General features: G+C 34.7%; 1 protein-coding gene and 1 non-coding gene across 2 annotated transcripts; one reads left to right on the top strand and one right to left on the bottom strand.

The window, feature by feature from the left end:
• The first annotated feature begins 212 nt into the window (after window positions 1-212).
• Window positions 213-320, top strand: LOC130983525 (small nucleolar RNA R71). The gene has a single exon (XR_009087510.1). It is a non-coding gene; the product is annotated as a small nucleolar RNA R71 (small nucleolar RNA).
• Window positions 321-13927: 13607 nt separating this feature from the next.
• LOC130983135 (uncharacterized) lies at window positions 13928-18043 on the bottom strand. Its single transcript, XM_057907313.1, has 14 exons — window positions 17933-18043; window positions 17814-17858; window positions 17618-17716; window positions 17428-17538; window positions 16777-16951; window positions 16588-16644; window positions 16313-16449; window positions 16141-16200; window positions 15980-16057; window positions 15545-15618; window positions 15228-15299; window positions 14804-14865; window positions 14348-14395; window positions 13928-14176 (listed from the first exon to the last, which is right to left on the bottom strand). The coding sequence occupies exons 1-11, from the start codon at window positions 18002-18004 to the stop codon at window positions 15242-15244; spliced, it is 966 nt and encodes a 321-aa protein (XP_057763296.1). The 5' UTR covers window positions 18005-18043; the 3' UTR covers window positions 13928-14176; window positions 14348-14395; window positions 14804-14865; window positions 15228-15241.
• Window positions 18044-18704: the final 661 nt, after the last annotated feature.

Below are 18704 nucleotides of genomic sequence, written 5' to 3'. Positions count from 1 at the left end.
TCAAGAACTCCTTTCTTCTGACTAGTCCCATTGTTCACAGGATTTCTTTCAGAAGTGTACATGAATTGGTTATTTGCAACCATTTCAATTAGCTCTTGAGCCTCTGTAGGCGTCTTCTTCAAATGAAGAGATCCTCCAGCAGAGCTATCCAAAGACATCTTGGATAGTTCCGAGAGACCATCATAGAAAATGCCTATGATGCTCCATTCAGAAAGCATGTCAGAAGGACACTTTCTGATTAATTGTTTGTATCTTTCCCAAGCTTCATAGAGGGATTCTCCATCCTTCTGTCTGAAGGTTTGGACTTCCACTCTAAGCTTACTCCATCTTTGTGGTGGAAAGAACTTTGCCAAGAAGGCATTGACTAGCTTTTCCCATGAGTCCAGGCTTTCTTTAGGTTGAGAGTCCAACCATATTCTAGCTCTGTCTCTTACAGCAAAAGGGAATAGCATCAGTCTATAGACCTCAGGGTCTACCCCATTAGTCTTGACTGTGTCACAGATTTGCAAGAATTCAGCTAAGAACTGATGAGGATCTTCCATTGGAAGTCCATGGAACTTGCAATTCTGTTGCATTAGAGAAACTAATTGAGGTTTAAGCTCAAAGTTGTTTGCTCCAATGGCAGGGATAGAGATGCTTCTCCCATAGAAGTCGGGAGTAGGTGCAGTAAAGTCACCCAGCACCTTCCTTGCATTGTTGGCATTGTTGTTGTTTTCGGCTGCCATGTCTTCTTCTTCTTTGAAGAATTCGGTCAGGTCCTCTACAGAGAGTTGTGCTTTGGCTTCTCTTAGCTTTCTCTTCAAGGTCCTTTCGGGTTCAGGGTCAGCTTCAACAAGAATGCCTTTGTCTTTGTTCCTGCTCATATGAAAGAGAAGAGAACAAGAAACCGTGGAATCCTCTATGTCACAGTATAGAGATTCCTTGAGGTGTCAGAGGAAAAAGAAAAATAGAAAGAAGAAGGAGAAGAAGAATTCGAACTTTAATTAGATAAGGTTCGAATTGTGCATTGAGAAGGAGTGGTACTCCATAAATAGAAGGATGTGAGAAGGAGGGGAGTAATTTTCGAAAATTAATTAGAAAGATGTCAAAAACATTTTAAAAATTGATTGATAATTTTCGAAAATTGAAAGTAGAAAAGAAATCAAGTGATTTTTGAAAAAGATTTTGAAATTAGAAATAAAAAAGATTTGATTGAAAACTTTTTTGAAAAAGATGAGGTTAAGAAGATATGATTAGTTTTAAAGAGATGTGATTGAGAAGATATGATTTGAAAACAAATTTAAAAGATATGTTTTGAAAATAATTTTTAAAAGATTTGATTTTGAAAATAATTTTTAAAAGATTTGATTTTGAAAATTAGTGACTTGCCTAACAAGAAAAGATATGATTCAAACATTTAAAACCTCTCTCAACAGAAAAGGCAACATACTTGAAATGTTCAATCAAATCATTAATTGTTAGCAAGAATCTTTGAAAAAGGAAAGAAATTGATTTTGAAAACATTTGATTGAAAAAATTTGATTTGAAAAAGATTTGATTTTGAAAAACTTTGAAAACTTGAAAAAAAAGTTGATTTGAAAACAAAATCTTCCCCCTTTAGCCATCCTGGCGTTAAACGCCCAGAATGGTATCCATTCTGGCGTTTAACGCCCAAAATGCACCCTTTTTGGGCGTTAAACGCCCAACCAGGTACCCTGGCTGGCGTTTAAACGCCAGTCTGTCTTCTTCACTGGGCATTTTTGAATGCTCAGCTTTTTCTGTGTAATTCCTCTGCAGTATGTTCTGAATCTTCAATTCTTGGTATCATTGACTTGAAAAGATACAAATTAAAAATATTTTTGGATTTTTAATAATCAAAATGCAACAAGAATGGAATAACAATGCATGCAAGACACCAGACTTAGCAGTTTGTATACTACTGACACTATATGAGACACAAAAACACTCAAGCCAAAAGAATTCAAAGATCAAAACAAAGAAATACATGCATGGATTCGAAAAATATAACAAAAACATGCATTTGACACCAAACTTAAGATGAGACTCTAGACTCAAACAAGAAATATTTTTGGATTTTATGATTTTATAAATTTTTTTGTGTTTTTCGAAAATTAAGTGAAAAAAAAGATATCAAAATTCTTAATGAGAATTCCAGGAATCAGTGCAATGCTAGTCTAAGACTCCGGTCCAGGAATTAGACATGGCTTCACAGCCAGCCAAGCTTTCAAAGAAAGCTTCGGTCCAAAACACTAGACATGGCCAATGGCCAGCCAAGCCTTAGCAGATCATTGCTCCAATAGCAAGATTGATAGAGATCAACAAGCTATTGTGATGATCAGTTGAAACCTCGGTCCAATAAGATTAGACATGGCTTCTCAGCCAGCCAGATTTCAACAAACCATCATGAAACTCTAGAATTCATCTTCAAGAATTTCGAAAAAAAATAAATGCCTAATCTAAGCAACAAGATGAACCGTCAGTTGTCCATACACAAGAACAATCCCCGGCAACGGCGCCAAAAACTTGGTGCACGAAATTGTGATCAATACTTTTCCAAACATAAACAATCCCTAGTAATGGCTCCAAAGACTTGGTGCTCAATACCATGGCATAAACACAACTTCGCACAACTAACCAGCAAGTGCACTGGGTCGTCCAAGTAATAAACCTTACGCGAGTAAGGGTCGATCCCACGGAGATTGGTGGTATGAAGCAAGCTATGGTCATCTTGTAAATCTCAGTCAGGCAGACTCAAATGGGTATAGTGATAAGCGAATAAGGCATAAAGATAAAGATAGAGATACTTATGTATATCATTGGTGTAAGAGCTTCAGACAAGTGTATGAAGATGCCTTCCCTTCCGTCTCTCTGCTTTCCCACTGCCTTCATCCAATCCTTCTTACTCCTTTCCATGGCAAGCTCGTGTAGGGTTTCACTGTTGTCAGCAGCTACCTCCCATCCTCTCAGTGAAAATACGTCCCTGATGCTCTGTCACAGCATAGGCTAATCATCTGTCGGTTCTCGTTCAGGCCGGAATAGAATCCATTGATTCTTTTGCGTCTGTCACTAACGCCCTAGCCTGCTAGGAGTTTGAAGCACGTCACAGTCATTCAATCATTGAATCCTACTCAGAATACCACAGACAAGGTTAGACCTTCCGGATTCTCTTGAATGCCGCCATCAGTTCTTGCCTATACCACGAAGACTCTGATCTCACAGAATGGCTGGCTCGTTTGTCAGGCGAGTACTCGGTTGTCAGGCGATCAACCATGCATCGTGTTATCAGGAATCCAAGAGATATTCACTAAGCCTCAGATGCTTGTAGAACAAGAATGGTTGTCAGTCACCTTGTTCATGAGTGAGAATGGTGATGATTCGTGACAATCATCACCTTCATTAAGTTGAAGAACAAGTGATATCTTGGACAAAGAACAAGCGGAATTGAATAGAAGAACAATAGTAATTGCATTAATACTCGAGGTACAGCAGAGCTCCACACCTTAATCTATGGTGTGTAGAAACTCCACCGTTGAAAATACATAAGCATAAGGTCTAGGCATGGCCGAATGGCCAGCCTCCCAATGATCTAAGATAGCATAAAATGAAGATAGCTACCAAGATATCTCAATACAATAGTAAAAGGTCCTACTTATAGAAAACTAGTAGCCTAGGGTGTACAGAGATGAGTAAATGACATAAAAATCCACTTCCGGGCCCACTTGGTGTGTGCTTGGGCTGAGCAATGAAGCATTTTCGTGTAGAGACTCTTCTTGGAGTTAAACGCCAGCTTTAGTGCCAGTTTGGGCGTTTAACTCCCAATTAGGTGCCAGTTCCGGCGTTTAACGCTGGAATTTCTGTAGGTGACTTTGAACGCCGGTTTGGGCCATCAAATCTTGAGCAAAGTATAGACTATCATATATTGCTGGAAAGCCCAGGATGTCTACTTTCCAACGCCGTTGAGAGCGCGCCAATTGGGCTTCTGTAGCTCCAGAAAATCCACTTCGAGTGCAGGGAGGTCAGAATCCAACAGCATCTGCAGTCCTTTTGAGTCTCTGGATCAGATTTTTGCTCAGGTCCCTCAATTTCAGCCAGAAAATACCTGAAATCACAGAAAAACACACAAACTCATAGTAAAGTCCAGAAAAGTGAATTTTACTTAAAAACTAATAAAAATATACTAAAAACTCAACTAAAACTACTAAAAACATACTCAAAACAATGCCAAAAAGCATACAAATTATCCGCTCATCAGTATCCCAAATCTGATGACTTTTGTGCAGTAGGTTTTTGTGATGCAGATTATGCGGGAGATCGAGTGGATAGACGAAGCACTTCCGGCATGTGTTGCTTCCTTGGAAGCTCACTCAACATGTGGTCAAGCAAGAAACAAGCCACAGTGGCTCTATCCACAGCTGAAGCTGAATATATATCCGCATCTGCTTGTTGTTCACAATTAATTTGGTTAAAAACCCAATTGGAAGATTACAAATTAAAAATCAATAGTATACCCTTATTTTGTGATAACATGAGTGCAATAAATATTTCCAAAAATCCTGTTCTGCACTCAAGAACAAAGCACATTGAAATCAAATATCATTTAATTAGAGAACATGTGCAAAAGGGTACTATTGATATTCAATTTGTAAAATCTGAAGAACAACTTGCTGATATTTTTACAAAACCCCTCTGTGAAGATAGATTCTGTTTGTTGAGGAAAAGCTTGGGAATGATTGATCTAAATCATATTGAAAAATTGTGAATTTCTGATTCTGTTCAATTTTATCTCGCAGGAATGGACGAGATAAAAATAAATGCATAATGGGAGCGCTATGCTTAAGGGGGAGACTGCGCAGAAATAAATTCCAATGGGCCCCACAAAATTCCTTTGACCCATCTCTGACTGCTTTGTTAGTCATCTCTCTGAAATCAAATCTCAAGGTTGTCCTATCAATATCTAGTTGAAAGAGGGATAATGTCAAATCAAATCCTTCTTTCCCAATTAATCCCTTGATTCAAGGAATCTTCTTTTCAAATCCTTGGGAAACCGCCCTGGTTAATAACCGCACATAATGACCATTAACCACTCCCATCATCTCTCTCCAATCAACATTTAATGCTTCCTTAACCTCCCTCCAATCTTCACCTTCGGCCAACCTTTCTTCTTCCACCCCCATTATCTCTCTACCCATAATGAAAAAGAAAACTGCATCAAGAAAAAGTGGAAGAATCAATCTCTCTCAAAAACCGTTCACTCCACAAATACACACTCATATTCACATTCACTCTACATCTTCTTCCTCTCCTTCTCAATCTGTCAAACAAACACCCACCATGAGAAAGAAGATTGCTCACAAGAGTTCTGGCCGTGGCAAAAATAAGGAGCCTAGCGTTGATGAAGAATCGTCTCAAACCTCACCCGTTCCTTCTCCACCGCCGCAATCACCAAAGAAGGCAACACCACACACATCAGGAAAAAGCTCTCAGAAGCCCAAAGGTTTCGTGTTGCATGAAACCAGGGAACCATCAAATCTTGAGTCACTGGAGTTCAAGAACAAGTTTCACAAGCCACATTCTCACTATGATCCATCCAGATTCCTGACATGTGCATTTTATGAATTCCATCAAGAAATTCTGGAAAAGAGGCATATCTGTCCCTCCTACTTGGTGAATCTTGATCAACTGTCAACCAAAGGAATTATTTTGCAACCCCTGTTTGATAACATCAAGTGGACTCCACTGCTACACACTCACAAAATGGTATACCCAAAATTGGTTAGGCAATTTTATGCGAATCTCAGACTGATTGATGGTACTCTTCACTCTTATGTGAAACGTGTGCATATGACTCTGAACACGGAAACCATCAGTGCTGCCCTTAGGTACACGGACGAGGGACCGAGGGTATACATGAGTGACAAATGGGATGATCATGTTGGGATTACTTACAAGCAGGTTCTCTCCCATATCTGTGCAAACATGTCTGGATTAGATGGTACTGTTCTTACTCATAAAGCTCTTGGACCAACCAACTCATTGCTGCATCGCATCATTACTCACATTTTAACTCCACAAAGTGGTTCTCACAATAGGGTAACTGTATCTGATTCCTTAATAATTTTTGCCCTTGTTACTTCTTCTCCTATTTCATTTGCTTATCTCATGATCAGACATATGTGGGACTGTGTAAGAAGTACCAAAAAGGCTAATTTACCTTATGGAATGTTTCTCACGTGTATTTTTGAGTACTATAAGGTAGATTTAACAAATGAGACTGTGGAGAACAAAATTTCCATGATCAAAGGCGGTGGTGCTGTAAAAGGAACAAAGAGTAAGAAACCAATGCCAATGGACAGTGACCTTGAAAGCCAGTTTGAATCTTCTAAAGCAACCGAGTCAACAAGGGAAATCCTCACCGAATTCTCTAATATGTCCACTCTCATGATTCAATTCCATAGGGCTGCTCGAAAGCTAGCCTATGAAAATGAACGTGCCTGGGGGAGATGTAAAGAGCGAGTGGGTATGATGCTGGAAAACTTGGAAAAGGATCTGGGCGCTGGCAGTGAAGAAGATGTTGCAGACTCTGATTACAATTTGTCTGATGATTAATGACTCTTTTATTTTACTTGATATTGGCTCTATTAGGCTCAATCTGTTTTTTTTTTTGTATGAGCGTAACTTAAAACTCCCTGCTCTGTGATACTTTGATACACTCCTGTTATTTTTTTTGTTGTTACTTTGTTGTTATGGTTATTTTGTGGTGTTCCTCATATTTTGTGCAGGTGCCCCTTGATGACAAAAGGGGGAGAAAAGCTGAAAATTGAAATCTGAAAAACAGGGGATGAAATTTTTCTGTTGAAAATTCATGATCACCCTTGTTAAAAGATATATTTTGATACTTGATGATAGCATTGAAACTGCTCTTGCCTCATTATAATTGATGCTACTGTTTTATAATGCTTTGGAAATGAATGAGTGACTGGTTGTTAATTAACCTTGATGAATATGCATGATTGTATTGAATATTCTGTTTCATCCTGGTTAACATGCTTGATATTTTTGAGTATCAAAACTGCCTTATTTTGCTCTACAAATATTTTTCTTCATGTTGTTTTGCTCTGATATATTAAACAGGAAAATGTTTGGATATTTTTGAAGTTTGAAATTTATTGAGCAGCAAATAAGTTTATGATATCAAATGAGTTTTGATTATCAATTAAAACTGCTCATAGATCAAGCATTTAGCATCATAAAATTTGCTAAATAACATTGTTATTTGAAGCTTGATTAAATGTCACAGGTTTAGTGCTTTCCCTGGTAAAAAAGCCTACATTAAGGGGGAGCCAAGTGATAATTTGAAAGGGGGAGAAATTTAATCTTCAAAGGGAGTACTTGTACTCTAATCTTTAAATTCTTTCCATTTCAATTTTAATAATGTTTGTCATCAAGGGGGAGATTGATGAGTTTGGAAAACTCCAAATTATTATTTGTGATGAACAAACATTATTAAAATATTCAATTGCAAAATTATTAATTCAATTTCAATTAATCAAATGCTAATTGATAATTTTGTGATGCAGGTTTTTAATTGGGCCGAACAAAAACAAAAATGTTGCAAAGCCCAAGTGTGAATTCTGTTCAGCTTTGAATTCAAAAATTATAACCAACAAAGTAGAGCTGAATAATTATTGGGCCAAAATCCAAACTATCATAAGCCCAATTCTTCTTGTATGCTTGGTCCAAAATCTTAAAGAAATGAGCATAATACACTTCTTGAACTAAAACCCATTTCTATTAGTCATGTTACAAGTTTCCAACGGATACAAGCATTATACCATGTGATGGATTCCAAATTTCATTAAATTACCTTTATTGCATGGAAACATGAGAGAGAAATTAGCAGCTGAATTGATTAATTGTCATAAGTGCTGCACGCTACCTTATGGAAGGGAAGTAAAAGCAAACTTTTTTAATTAATTTGTTTAATCACTTTGAATTGCTTTTTCTTCACATTCTCTCTTCTCTCTCATCTCTTTTCTTCTCTCTTCGGTTATTACACAGGAAACAATGGCTTCCATGAAAGCAAAATGGAGCTACCAAAGCAAGGGAAGAACAAGCTACAAGTCCATCACAATGATGGCAAGAAAACAAAAAGTATGTTGTGGCTGAGATAATCACCAAATGTGGTAAGATTTGGTGAGGTAATCTCGGATCCTCCAATCACAAAAAGAAAGAAGAAGATTCGGCCAGTAAGGAAGATCCTTGGAGGCATGGCTTGTCTTTGATTCTGCTCAACCACCACAGGGAGTAGCTAGAGTGGCGAAGTGATGGTTGAAGGCAGAGATTGAAGCAGATGAAGTCATCATCATCATGAAGCATCAAGGGCCAGAAATCCATCTTGGAGAGGAAGCCAAGGATGGAGCGCTCGGATTGATGAAGAGTGATGACCAAGGAAGGACTAGAGGTATTTGCATGTTGGTTTTTGCATGAGTTACCTCTTCTCTCTGTATGGCCAAACCGGTTTTGTTGAAGGAAAAGAAGCTGAGCTCGGGTTTGTGTTTCAACTGTGAAGGCTTCACTTCTCTATAAAAGAGGTGAACAGTCATGGTTTGATTCAAGGAGTAAGATTTGAGAGTGCAAGGCACAGAGTTCTCAGAGCTACCTAAGCTAGCAGTTCTTCTTCTCCTTCAATGTTTTCTGTTTTGTATTTTTCTATTTAATTTTGTCATGTCTTGAGTCTCATGGAAAAAGGCAAACAGTGAGGTTTGTATGAAAAAGCCATAGAGCGGAAAAAGGCAGAGAGTGCAAAATTAAAAGAAAAAGCCATAGATGTCTTAGAGTTCCTTTGTACATCTGTGTTGTGTTTCATGATTCTGTGGGAATCCCCTTGTAAGTTGGGTTAGCACTTTACAGGTTGTAATCTGGATGATTATAGTGAAATTCCATCATTGTTGTGATGGAGACTGGATGTAGGCTGCACTGCACTTAGCAGCTGAACCAGGATATATCTGGGTGTTATCTTCTCTCTCTTCCTACTTCAATTCTGTTTTTTTTTCTGTTCAGATGAAAAATCAAAAATGTCTCGTGTCAAGTGACGAGACAAAATGAAAATGTCTCGTGGCTAGGAACGAGCTAAAAACAGAAAAGCTTCCTCTAAGTCTAAGCAAGCGTCAGCAAGCAAAAAGGGGCTAAGATTCAACCCCCCCTTCTCTTAGCCACTGAAACCATCAGCAAAGAATAGCAAATGAATTGCCTGATACATTTTCTGATACAAAGAGGATAACCAAATCTTATATACCAGTGAAAAATACCCCAATTCGAATTAATGTCCCAGTTGAACAAATTGCCACCGAAGCAAATACACGCCAGAAGCGTGGCAGGCCTTTCGGTTCCAAAGACAAAAATCTTCGAAAGCGAAAAGAGGTAAATAATATTCCTGTTGGAAAAGACATAGTAGAGACACCTGTAGTTGTCCAAAATTCTGATATAATTTTAACGCTAGAAGACGTTCAGGTACCTAAAAATTGTGAAAATGACGAGATCTCGATAAACTATGTCTTTATAGGAGAGAAATGGGATCGAAATAAAATAATTGTCAATGAAATATTTGCATATAATGTGGCATTAAATATTATGCATGAAAGTAAGGATTTTGAGCCAAGATCAGTCGAAGAATGTCGACAAAGGAATGATTGGCCAAAATGAAAAGAAACCATGAAGGCTGAATTAGACTCACTTGCAAAACGTGAAGTCTTTAGACCTATAGTCCGTACACCAGAAAATGTAAAACCTGTTGGATACAGATGGGTATTTGTGAGAAAACGGAATGAAAAATATGAAGTTGTGCGCTACAAAACCCGACTTGTGGCACAAGTTTTTTCAAAGGCCCGGTATAGATTATGAAGAAACGTATTCTCTTGTAGTGGATGCGATAGCATTGCGTTATTTAGTCAGTTTATCTGCATATCATAAACTGCATATGCATTTAATGGATGTGGTAACAGCCTATTTATACGGCTCATTAGATCGGAATATCTATATGAAAGTCCCTGGAGGACTAAAGATATCTAAACCATCCAATGAATATTCGCAAGGGTTATACTCAGTCAAATTGCAAAGATCTTTATATGGCATAAAGCAATCTGGACGAATGTAGTATAATTGTCTTACTGAGTATCTAGCCAAAAATGGATTCAAGAATGATTATATCTGCCCATGCATTTTCATAAAGAAATCTGCATCTGGATTCATTATAATTGTTGTGTACGTTGATTTAAATATCATTGGAACTCCTGAAGAGATTCCAACAATTATAAAAACTTTAAAAGAAGAGTTTGAGATGAAAGATCTTGGAAAGACTAAATTTTGTCTCGGCCTGCTGATCGAACATACAAAAAATGGGATCTTTATTCATCAAACAACATACACAGAAAAGATTTTGAAGAGATTTTATATGGATAAGTCGCATCCATTAAGCACTCCAATGATTGTAAGATCTTTAGATGTGGAAAAGGATCAATTTCGTCCTAAAGAAGAGAATGAAGATATCCTTGGTCCTGAAGTACCATATCTTATTGCCATTGGAGCGCTAATGTATCTTGCTAATAATACACGCCCTGATATATCATTTGCTATGAATTTATTAGCAATGTATAATTCCTCTCCAACCAGAAGACATTGGAACAGAATCAAACAAATCTTTCGATATCTTCGTAGGACGGATGATATGGGATTGTTTTATCCCTTTGGATCCAAGTCACAATTAGTTGGCAATGCAGATGCTGGATACTTGTCTGATCCACATAAAGAAAAATCTCAAACAGGATATCTGTTCACATATGGTGGTACAGCTATATCATTGAGATCCACAAAATAGACGATAGCAGCAACCTCCTCTAATCATGCTGAAATACTCGCGATACATGAAGCTAGTCGCGAGTGTTTTTGACTTAGAAGTTTGATCCAATATATTCTGTCATCATGTGGACTGATTGACCATAAGATAGCTCCAAATGTCCTGTTTGAAGATAATACAGCATGTATTACTCAACTTAAAGGCGGATATATCAAAGGTGATAGAACAAAACATATTTCTCCCAAATTTTTCTTCACTCATGATCTTCAAAATCAAGGGACAATTGATATCCAACAGATCCGCTTAAATGATAATCTGGCAGATTTATTTACAAAGTCACTCCCAAAATCCTCCTTTGAAAAATTGGTACATGAGATTGGGATGCGCCGATTTCGAGACATTAAATGATGTCGGTAAGAGGGGGAGACTGTACTTTTTTTTCTTGGTCAGTTTTTTTCCCATTGGGTTTTTCTTGACAAAGTTTTTAATGAGGCAGTCCCCATCACTAAAGGATATTGTACTCTTTTTCCTTCACTAAGATTTTTTTCCACTGGGTTTTTCTTTAGTAAGGTTTTAACGAGACAATAATCCTAAATGGTCATCCAAAGAGGAAGTGTTGTGATAAGGATACTTTATCACACCTTACGTGAATGCCCATTTTTCATGAGAAATAGTTTCTTAAGAATGACTACATTTAATATGAAGTTGAAAAAGTTACCTCATGTGCGTATATAAATAGAGGTTTAAGCCTCTAACTATTAAATACAGCAATAAAGTATTTCTTTCTCCTCTTTTTACTATAATACTCTTCTCGTACACTGTTAACATTTTTCTCTCCTTTAATATAAATACATCAATTATTCTTATTATAGTAAGATTATTATTGGCTAATATTAATACTTGTGTTTTCTACTTTCACTTTTATTTTATATTTATTATATCTTCTTTATTTATTTTATAACAGATAGTATTCTTTTAATGTAAATGTCATTCACAATATCTAGCTAATTGCTATGTTGTCCGGATTTAAATTACAAATATTTCAGATTTACTAATCATCAAGACAATATAGTAGATTTTAATTAGAAAATATAAGTGAAGTTTTGGAAACATGTTTATTTGTGATATAAGACTCTGATATTTGAGTTTTTAATATCTTAAAATTTGTTTTTTTTTTCTTGAGTAGCTTTAACAAATTGATTAAAGACTCAATGCCGCTCCTACGTATTTTTTATGAAAGAAAATGCGACCTCATAGAAAAATAAAGGGATACTTCGCCCAGCCCCTAAAATTTATATTTTAAGATAATATAAATTTTTTATTAAAAATTCGTTAAATAATAATAAAAATTAATTTTATAAAAATTTTATTGATAATTTTTAGAATTTTAAATCCACACAGATAAATTTATTTTTGAAATTTTTTTCACCGTGATGATTAAGTAAAAAAGGATCATTGTTGCAAATGATGTTTAAAAAAAAAAGTAATTGTGATATGAAAAATTTTCAAAAGAAAAAAATAACATCATATAAGAAAGAAAAAACAGAATGATGATGTTGATGTGTTAGTGTTTGTGTTGATAGTAGTAGAGGAGATAATAATGGTGATAAGATATAGTTGCCCAATAAAAATAGTAGAGATAAAAGTTATAATGATGAGGATGAAAAAAATATTGGAAATAGTAGTGGTTGGTCCTATTCCTAAAAAGAATTTTGTGGGAGTATAAAATTTCTACATATTACGAATGAGATAAAGTTTGTTTTTTGTCCTCAATATTTATAATTTTCTTTAAAAATACTTTTAACGTTTAACTTCATTCTATTTTGTTTCTAATGGTTTCGATTGATGTCAAAATAATCTATGGATGTTAATTTTATCTAAAACGTTAGGATCAAAATTAAATAAATAAAAAATGTTAAAGACAAAATTGAATGAAATTAAACATCAGAAATATTTTTGAAAAAATTATAAACGTTAAAGACAAAAAATACACTTTATGTTTACAAATAAAACCTCCTACAAAACTAATTTTGATAACTATTTGACAAAATTTTTAACAAAAAATTCGTATTATCTCAAAATAAATAATATTAGTTGTCAAAATATTCTATTTCTTAATAAAAAATTATATTGTCTTTGTAAAAATAGATAAAGTTTAAATTGGTTCATTATTCTTAAAGTTCTCTAATAACATTGCTATGAAAGCCTCTTTTTAATAGTAAAAAATAATACTTAAAAACTATCAAAGAGAGGAGCTTAGAGACATTACACTAAAATTCATAAAAGCGGAAAAGCCTACTAATAGTTATTTTTTGATGGTCAGCCCACTAATCATTACTCCTTACAAATTAAAACTCTTAGACCAGGAACAATAACTTTATATCTTTTTTCCTTTCTTCAATAAGCGATATACTTTTGATGTTGACTTAACCTTACTAAAGGTTAAAATCATGATTGTCTTCCAGGTAGTGTCAAGTGGACAAGTTATTATCGAAGTACAAGATTTGGTTGAAAGTGGGAACAACCTCAGCTCAGACTTCTAAACTACTTGTTTTAAAATACCGTGATGCTATATGATCAAATTATTTTGGTAATTAAATTCAACCAAATTAGTTCAATAACTTATGGGAACAATAAATACCAATTGAAGAAAAAAGAGTAGATGCATATGAAGAAAAAAGACTTCGTCAAAATTAGTTAAAAATATAACTTATTCACCAAACATTTTTCTCTCAAATAATCTTTTTCTCCTTTGTACCAAAGATACCTTGTTGGAGTGGGGATTGACAAAGATAATGGATAATTATACAACTTGATCTCGTAGAGATTTTGAATGTGAGTTTTGAGGGGGAAAACAATCTTGTTGGAAGACTCATTTTTCACAGAACCTCAATCAAGTCCAATCTTCTTAGTTGAATTCATAATAATAGAATCCGAGTCCCAATGGCTTCATAAGGAAAAAATAGATTCTCCTTGTTGTCATGATTATTGAAAGAGAAAGAAATTTGGGTCCATAGATACTTTCATTAAGACAAGACAGAATAATGACCACAAGTGGTCCTGTCTCTTCCTTCTATTGGAGTTTGTAATTGTATATAAATATGACAGCCCCCACCCAAAAAAATAGTAATAATAATAATAATAAAAAGGAACCAGACATTACATTATCAAATGACCATCCAATACAGCATACAGGATTAAAAGGGAATTTGTGGCATTGTCAATGATGAATGAGCAATGAGAGGCAAAAAGAAAAATTGTGGCACCAAAACCATGCTTCGACAGGGCATTATCCGTGCATTTTCATAATGCTGCCTCCTTCACCTATTTTCATGACAATATAAATATGTGTAACCAAACAGTAACCAATGATAAAAATAAAAAAATAACAAAGTCATGCTAACATGGAAGTATCTACTAAATTAAAATCAAATATCTGAATTACCATTATTTCAGACAACCCATGTTACAACAATGAGAATCGAAAATTCATACCTCTATTGATTATCAGCTGTAAGCTGTCATAGGAGGATCTGATCAAACCTGCAGAATAACATCGGACACTACTAGTAAACTATTATGCTAATTCAACTGGTTCTAAAATCTATTACCATCTCAAAGCATGGTCCCGTATGGAAGTCAAAACAAATTGCAAATCAATTTGCCTCCAGCCCTCCATAACAAAGATTGAGCAGTTGAGTTCATTGTCCAAACTTAAAAGTAAATTACAGGTGAATAACAAACTTGAAACTGTAACTTTAAAAGATCAAATGGCCATAGAAACAAAGAGTTTAATGAATTTGAGTTAAAAAACTTTAAGAATGATTAACATGGAAGAAAACTTCATGTCTGCAAACGAGTAATGACTATATAGTTTAATTGCTAATATATTTTAATACATTTATAATTATCTCCCTTGGAAATTTTGATTAATCTGCATCGACACTATACCTTCAGCAAATTGATGCTCTTCAAACACCTTTTTTTTCGGCTTTTGAGCTACACCTAGGTAACTGAAGTTATCATGTAACAAAAATCAGGATAATTTCAACTTGAAATTAATGGAAAATTTTACAGAAACATCTAAAAGAAAAATTTGGGGTAAAAAAGATCAAACTTTTGAACCATAAAATTGGTGCTTCTGGGTTTTACTTAGGTTAACTAAAGCAACCAATTGCAAACAATTAAGTCCCAGAAGAAATATATAAAAAATAAAGAGTATATTCTTCAAGGAAAATGCATTGTCCTCTTTGCTGCCATGGTTCAAAGCTATTTCTCATATATCTACCAATATCAAATGAGTTTGTTGACAAAGTTAGATCCAGTGACTTGATTAAACTGTTTAGAAACAAAGGAAATAATATTAAACATAAACCTCTGCCCTTTAAGTCAGCATTCAGTAGGTTCATGAGCCTTCTCTTCCTTGCTCGGAACAATATCTTCCATCCTGGGAAATGGACAGCATTGTTTAATAAGAACGAAATAATTGAAATATTCATATAGAAGCCTAGAAATGCAGGAAAGTCCAACATCTTTGATACATTCATTATTAGGTATCACTTGCATCCATATAGGAATGACGGCCTAGAAACGCAAGTGTCTTATTTTTTTCATTCTGCACTAAATAAGCCTATAAATTCCAACACCAATTTTTAGATTAAGTTAACATGTGTACCAATATGTTATTTTTACCTATTATTTGTAGCCTTCAGATCTGTTGTGCTTGCTTCTTTTTGTGACAAAATTGAGGAGAATAACATTTTGTCCTGAAATAAAAACAAGCATTGTGCTGACACATACATAATGTAGAAATACAACTCAACCTTGAGAACTAATTAGAAGAATAGCTTTTAAAAACAAGAGAGTAAAAATTATTGTTTGAAACTAAAATATCAATCATCCAACCATGCAGACAGGCCCATCTAAAAAGGGTGAAAGAAAAACTAGAGAAAAGTGACAAAGAAATAGTATTCCTATTCATCTTTGTATACTTATGAAACTTACAGTAAACAGATAAAATTTCAAAAAGAGATGACAACTATGTATGTCACAGTAAAATTAGAGTCAAGTCAGAAATTGTATTAAAAATAAAATCCTTCTAGCCAAAAATGGATGAAATCCATTTACCTCTTCATTCATATTCATTATAGTGTCCTGAATCCTCTGTAGGATGTGTTGTAAACTTCCAACTTCATATTGTAATGCCTTAGGATTATGTTCAGAGGAGTTAGAATGTTAAAGGATCTCCAACCAGAAATCATAAACATTGCGGTAAATCGAATGTCAACCTCTTTATCTGAAATTAAGTTTTGTATCTCCACATCCTTTGCTGATAAAGTTTGCTTTATGTTTAGCTGGGTTAAGAGAAGACTTCAACAGAATCTGTTAAGTAAAAGCAAATAAATTTAAATGAAACTTTTGTATTTGATTAAGACAGCTATTCCATTTTGGTATGGATATTTCTTCTATATGAGCTCGATCATTATTGCTAAGTCTTGCCGCATCCAGCTTTGCTTCTAGCTGTGAGATGACTCTATCCTTTCTTCGTAATTCAGCCTCATTGTTTTCCAGTCTATTTCTTAGATCAGTAATATTTTCTGGAGCATCAAAAAAATAGTGTTTCCCAGATAATGAAACTTAGACAGGATGGAAACACATCATGCACCTAAATATATCATTAATAGCATACAACATATTTAAGATATGTAAGATTGATAATGGGGGTTTTAAGTTACCTACAAATTCTTTTTCAAATGTAGAGACCCGGTCCATTTTGTTTCTCAGGCTAGTCACTGCTTACAGGATATTATTGAAAAGGGAGGAAACAAGAGACCCATGAATCTTCTATATCATTTGATCGCATGAATATATACAGTTCCCCAGATAAAAACGCAGGAATGACTATTAGCTGAAAATCTATTTACCAACTTCCTCTTTATCATTTACAAGATTCTGCACTTTGTCCACAATTTGCTTGACATAAAACACCTCCTTCTCTACCGAATCAAATAACAACAAGTGAGAGTTTATTTTCTCTGAAAGAACATTGATCATCCTGTCTTTGGTTTCAATTGAACGTTTCATTTGAGCAGTAGATTCCTGCATAAATTTTTGTTAGACCCAAATACACGATCAGTGTAATTCCTTAATTAGGAGGAGTCCAACTGTTATTAATTTCTCTATAAAGTACAAGCTTTAATTGTCCTGGTAATCTACAGAAACAACCAAAATCCTAATTAACAAATCATATGGTTCAAAATCAAACATATGGATTAGATATGAATACCACAGGAGTTCCATAGAATTGTCACACAAAAAAGGGGGGAAATGGGTTCACTATAGCTATATAGTTATAAACACCGATTCCCCAGTTCTGCTCAAATTCACACATCACATGTTCATCAGATTCTACACAATCTCGCAAACCATGAAAGAAAATTGAGATGATCGAAATTCTCGGTTCCTACTGCTGAATAGCACCATCTCTTCCCCTTTACTGGTTATATTCAATGGTTTATATGGCAATATTTATAACGAATATTAAGAAGACCAAAGCCAATCATACAAAAAATAACCTCATAAGCATGCACGAAATTCTCCCTAGACTGTAGCACGCTATTTAGGGTTCCCTTCAACTCTTTGTGCTTGCTTTCAAGCATCGCATTATCATTCTGTAGGTAATTTACCTGCATTAGAAGCAAAAGTAAATTTCATTTTCCAAAGAGAAACAAGATCTTAAAGATGCAAATATCAAATACCACAAACCTGTCTCTCCAGTTTCTGGCACTCTTCTTTGACCGAAGCTAACTCTTGCTGCAATTCCTGTATCTTCATAGTCAACTCTTCCTCATTCTGCTTCTGCCTCTGATCTCGCTCTCAAACACCGCAAATCAAATAAGCACTTGAAAAAATAACCAAAATTTTCTAAAGAAAAATAGTAAAAGAACAGAAAATGGAAAACCTGGATTTGTTGGCGGTGCTGTTCCGTGGCAGAGCGTTCTCTGTCCTGAAAAAGTTCAAGTTAGTCGAAGAAAACGGAGGGAGTGTCAATGGCGAACGGGTTTTCAGAGAAAGTGTTACCCTGAGATATCGAACTTCGGAAATTAGGGATTGAAGTTGGAGCTTGAACTTTGAGAGCTTCAGAAGTTCCATCACCTATTTTATCCAAAAAGAAAACAAAAATTTCTTTGCTTTTCAGTTTCCATTTTCAATTTTTCATATTTGTCGCTTTTTTATAGGAAATCCCAGCGACGTCGTTTTCTTTCTTCGAGGAATGTAATGCAGGTTGCGGTTGCACTTTTTGGAGGGAAATTTGCAGGGTGGTTTTGTTTTAGCATTGGGGGTACGAAAGCGCCAAAGACGAGTGACACTTGTATTATTATTGATTTTTTGGTACAATCGTATTTGATATATACAAAAATTAACTAATTAAGAGAAAGTATAGAAATTCTCATTCTAATATATAATTTTAATAAAATTATTTATCTAAAGTGAGACTGATATCAATTCATCAATCATTTCCTATGTAAAGTGAAATATAAAAACTTTTCACTCCATATACACATCAAAATTTTAAAAGTATTGGAGTTGCTCTTATCACATTTCATGGATAATGTTTGAAAGTAAATGTGAGATTTATTATTCTCATAATTATTCTCAATTCAATTTAAATTTTATATTATTTTTAATTATTTTATCAAAATAATTATACAAGTAACCAAATTTTATTAATTTTTTGTTAAGTTAATATCGTGTATCTTAAATGAGACCAACTTTATTTTATTTATTAATTTTAATAAAAATTTTAATTCTAAATCAATTTAATTTTTGTAAGTATGAAAAGTCATACACT

Source organism: Arachis stenosperma, chromosome 5, assembly GCF_014773155.1.
Source record: "Arachis stenosperma cultivar V10309 chromosome 5, arast.V10309.gnm1.PFL2, whole genome shotgun sequence".
Taxonomy (NCBI): Eukaryota; Viridiplantae; Streptophyta; class Magnoliopsida; order Fabales; family Fabaceae; genus Arachis; species Arachis stenosperma.
Note: the sequence above shows the minus strand (reverse complement) of the source record. Positions and strands in the feature narration are given on the sequence as shown.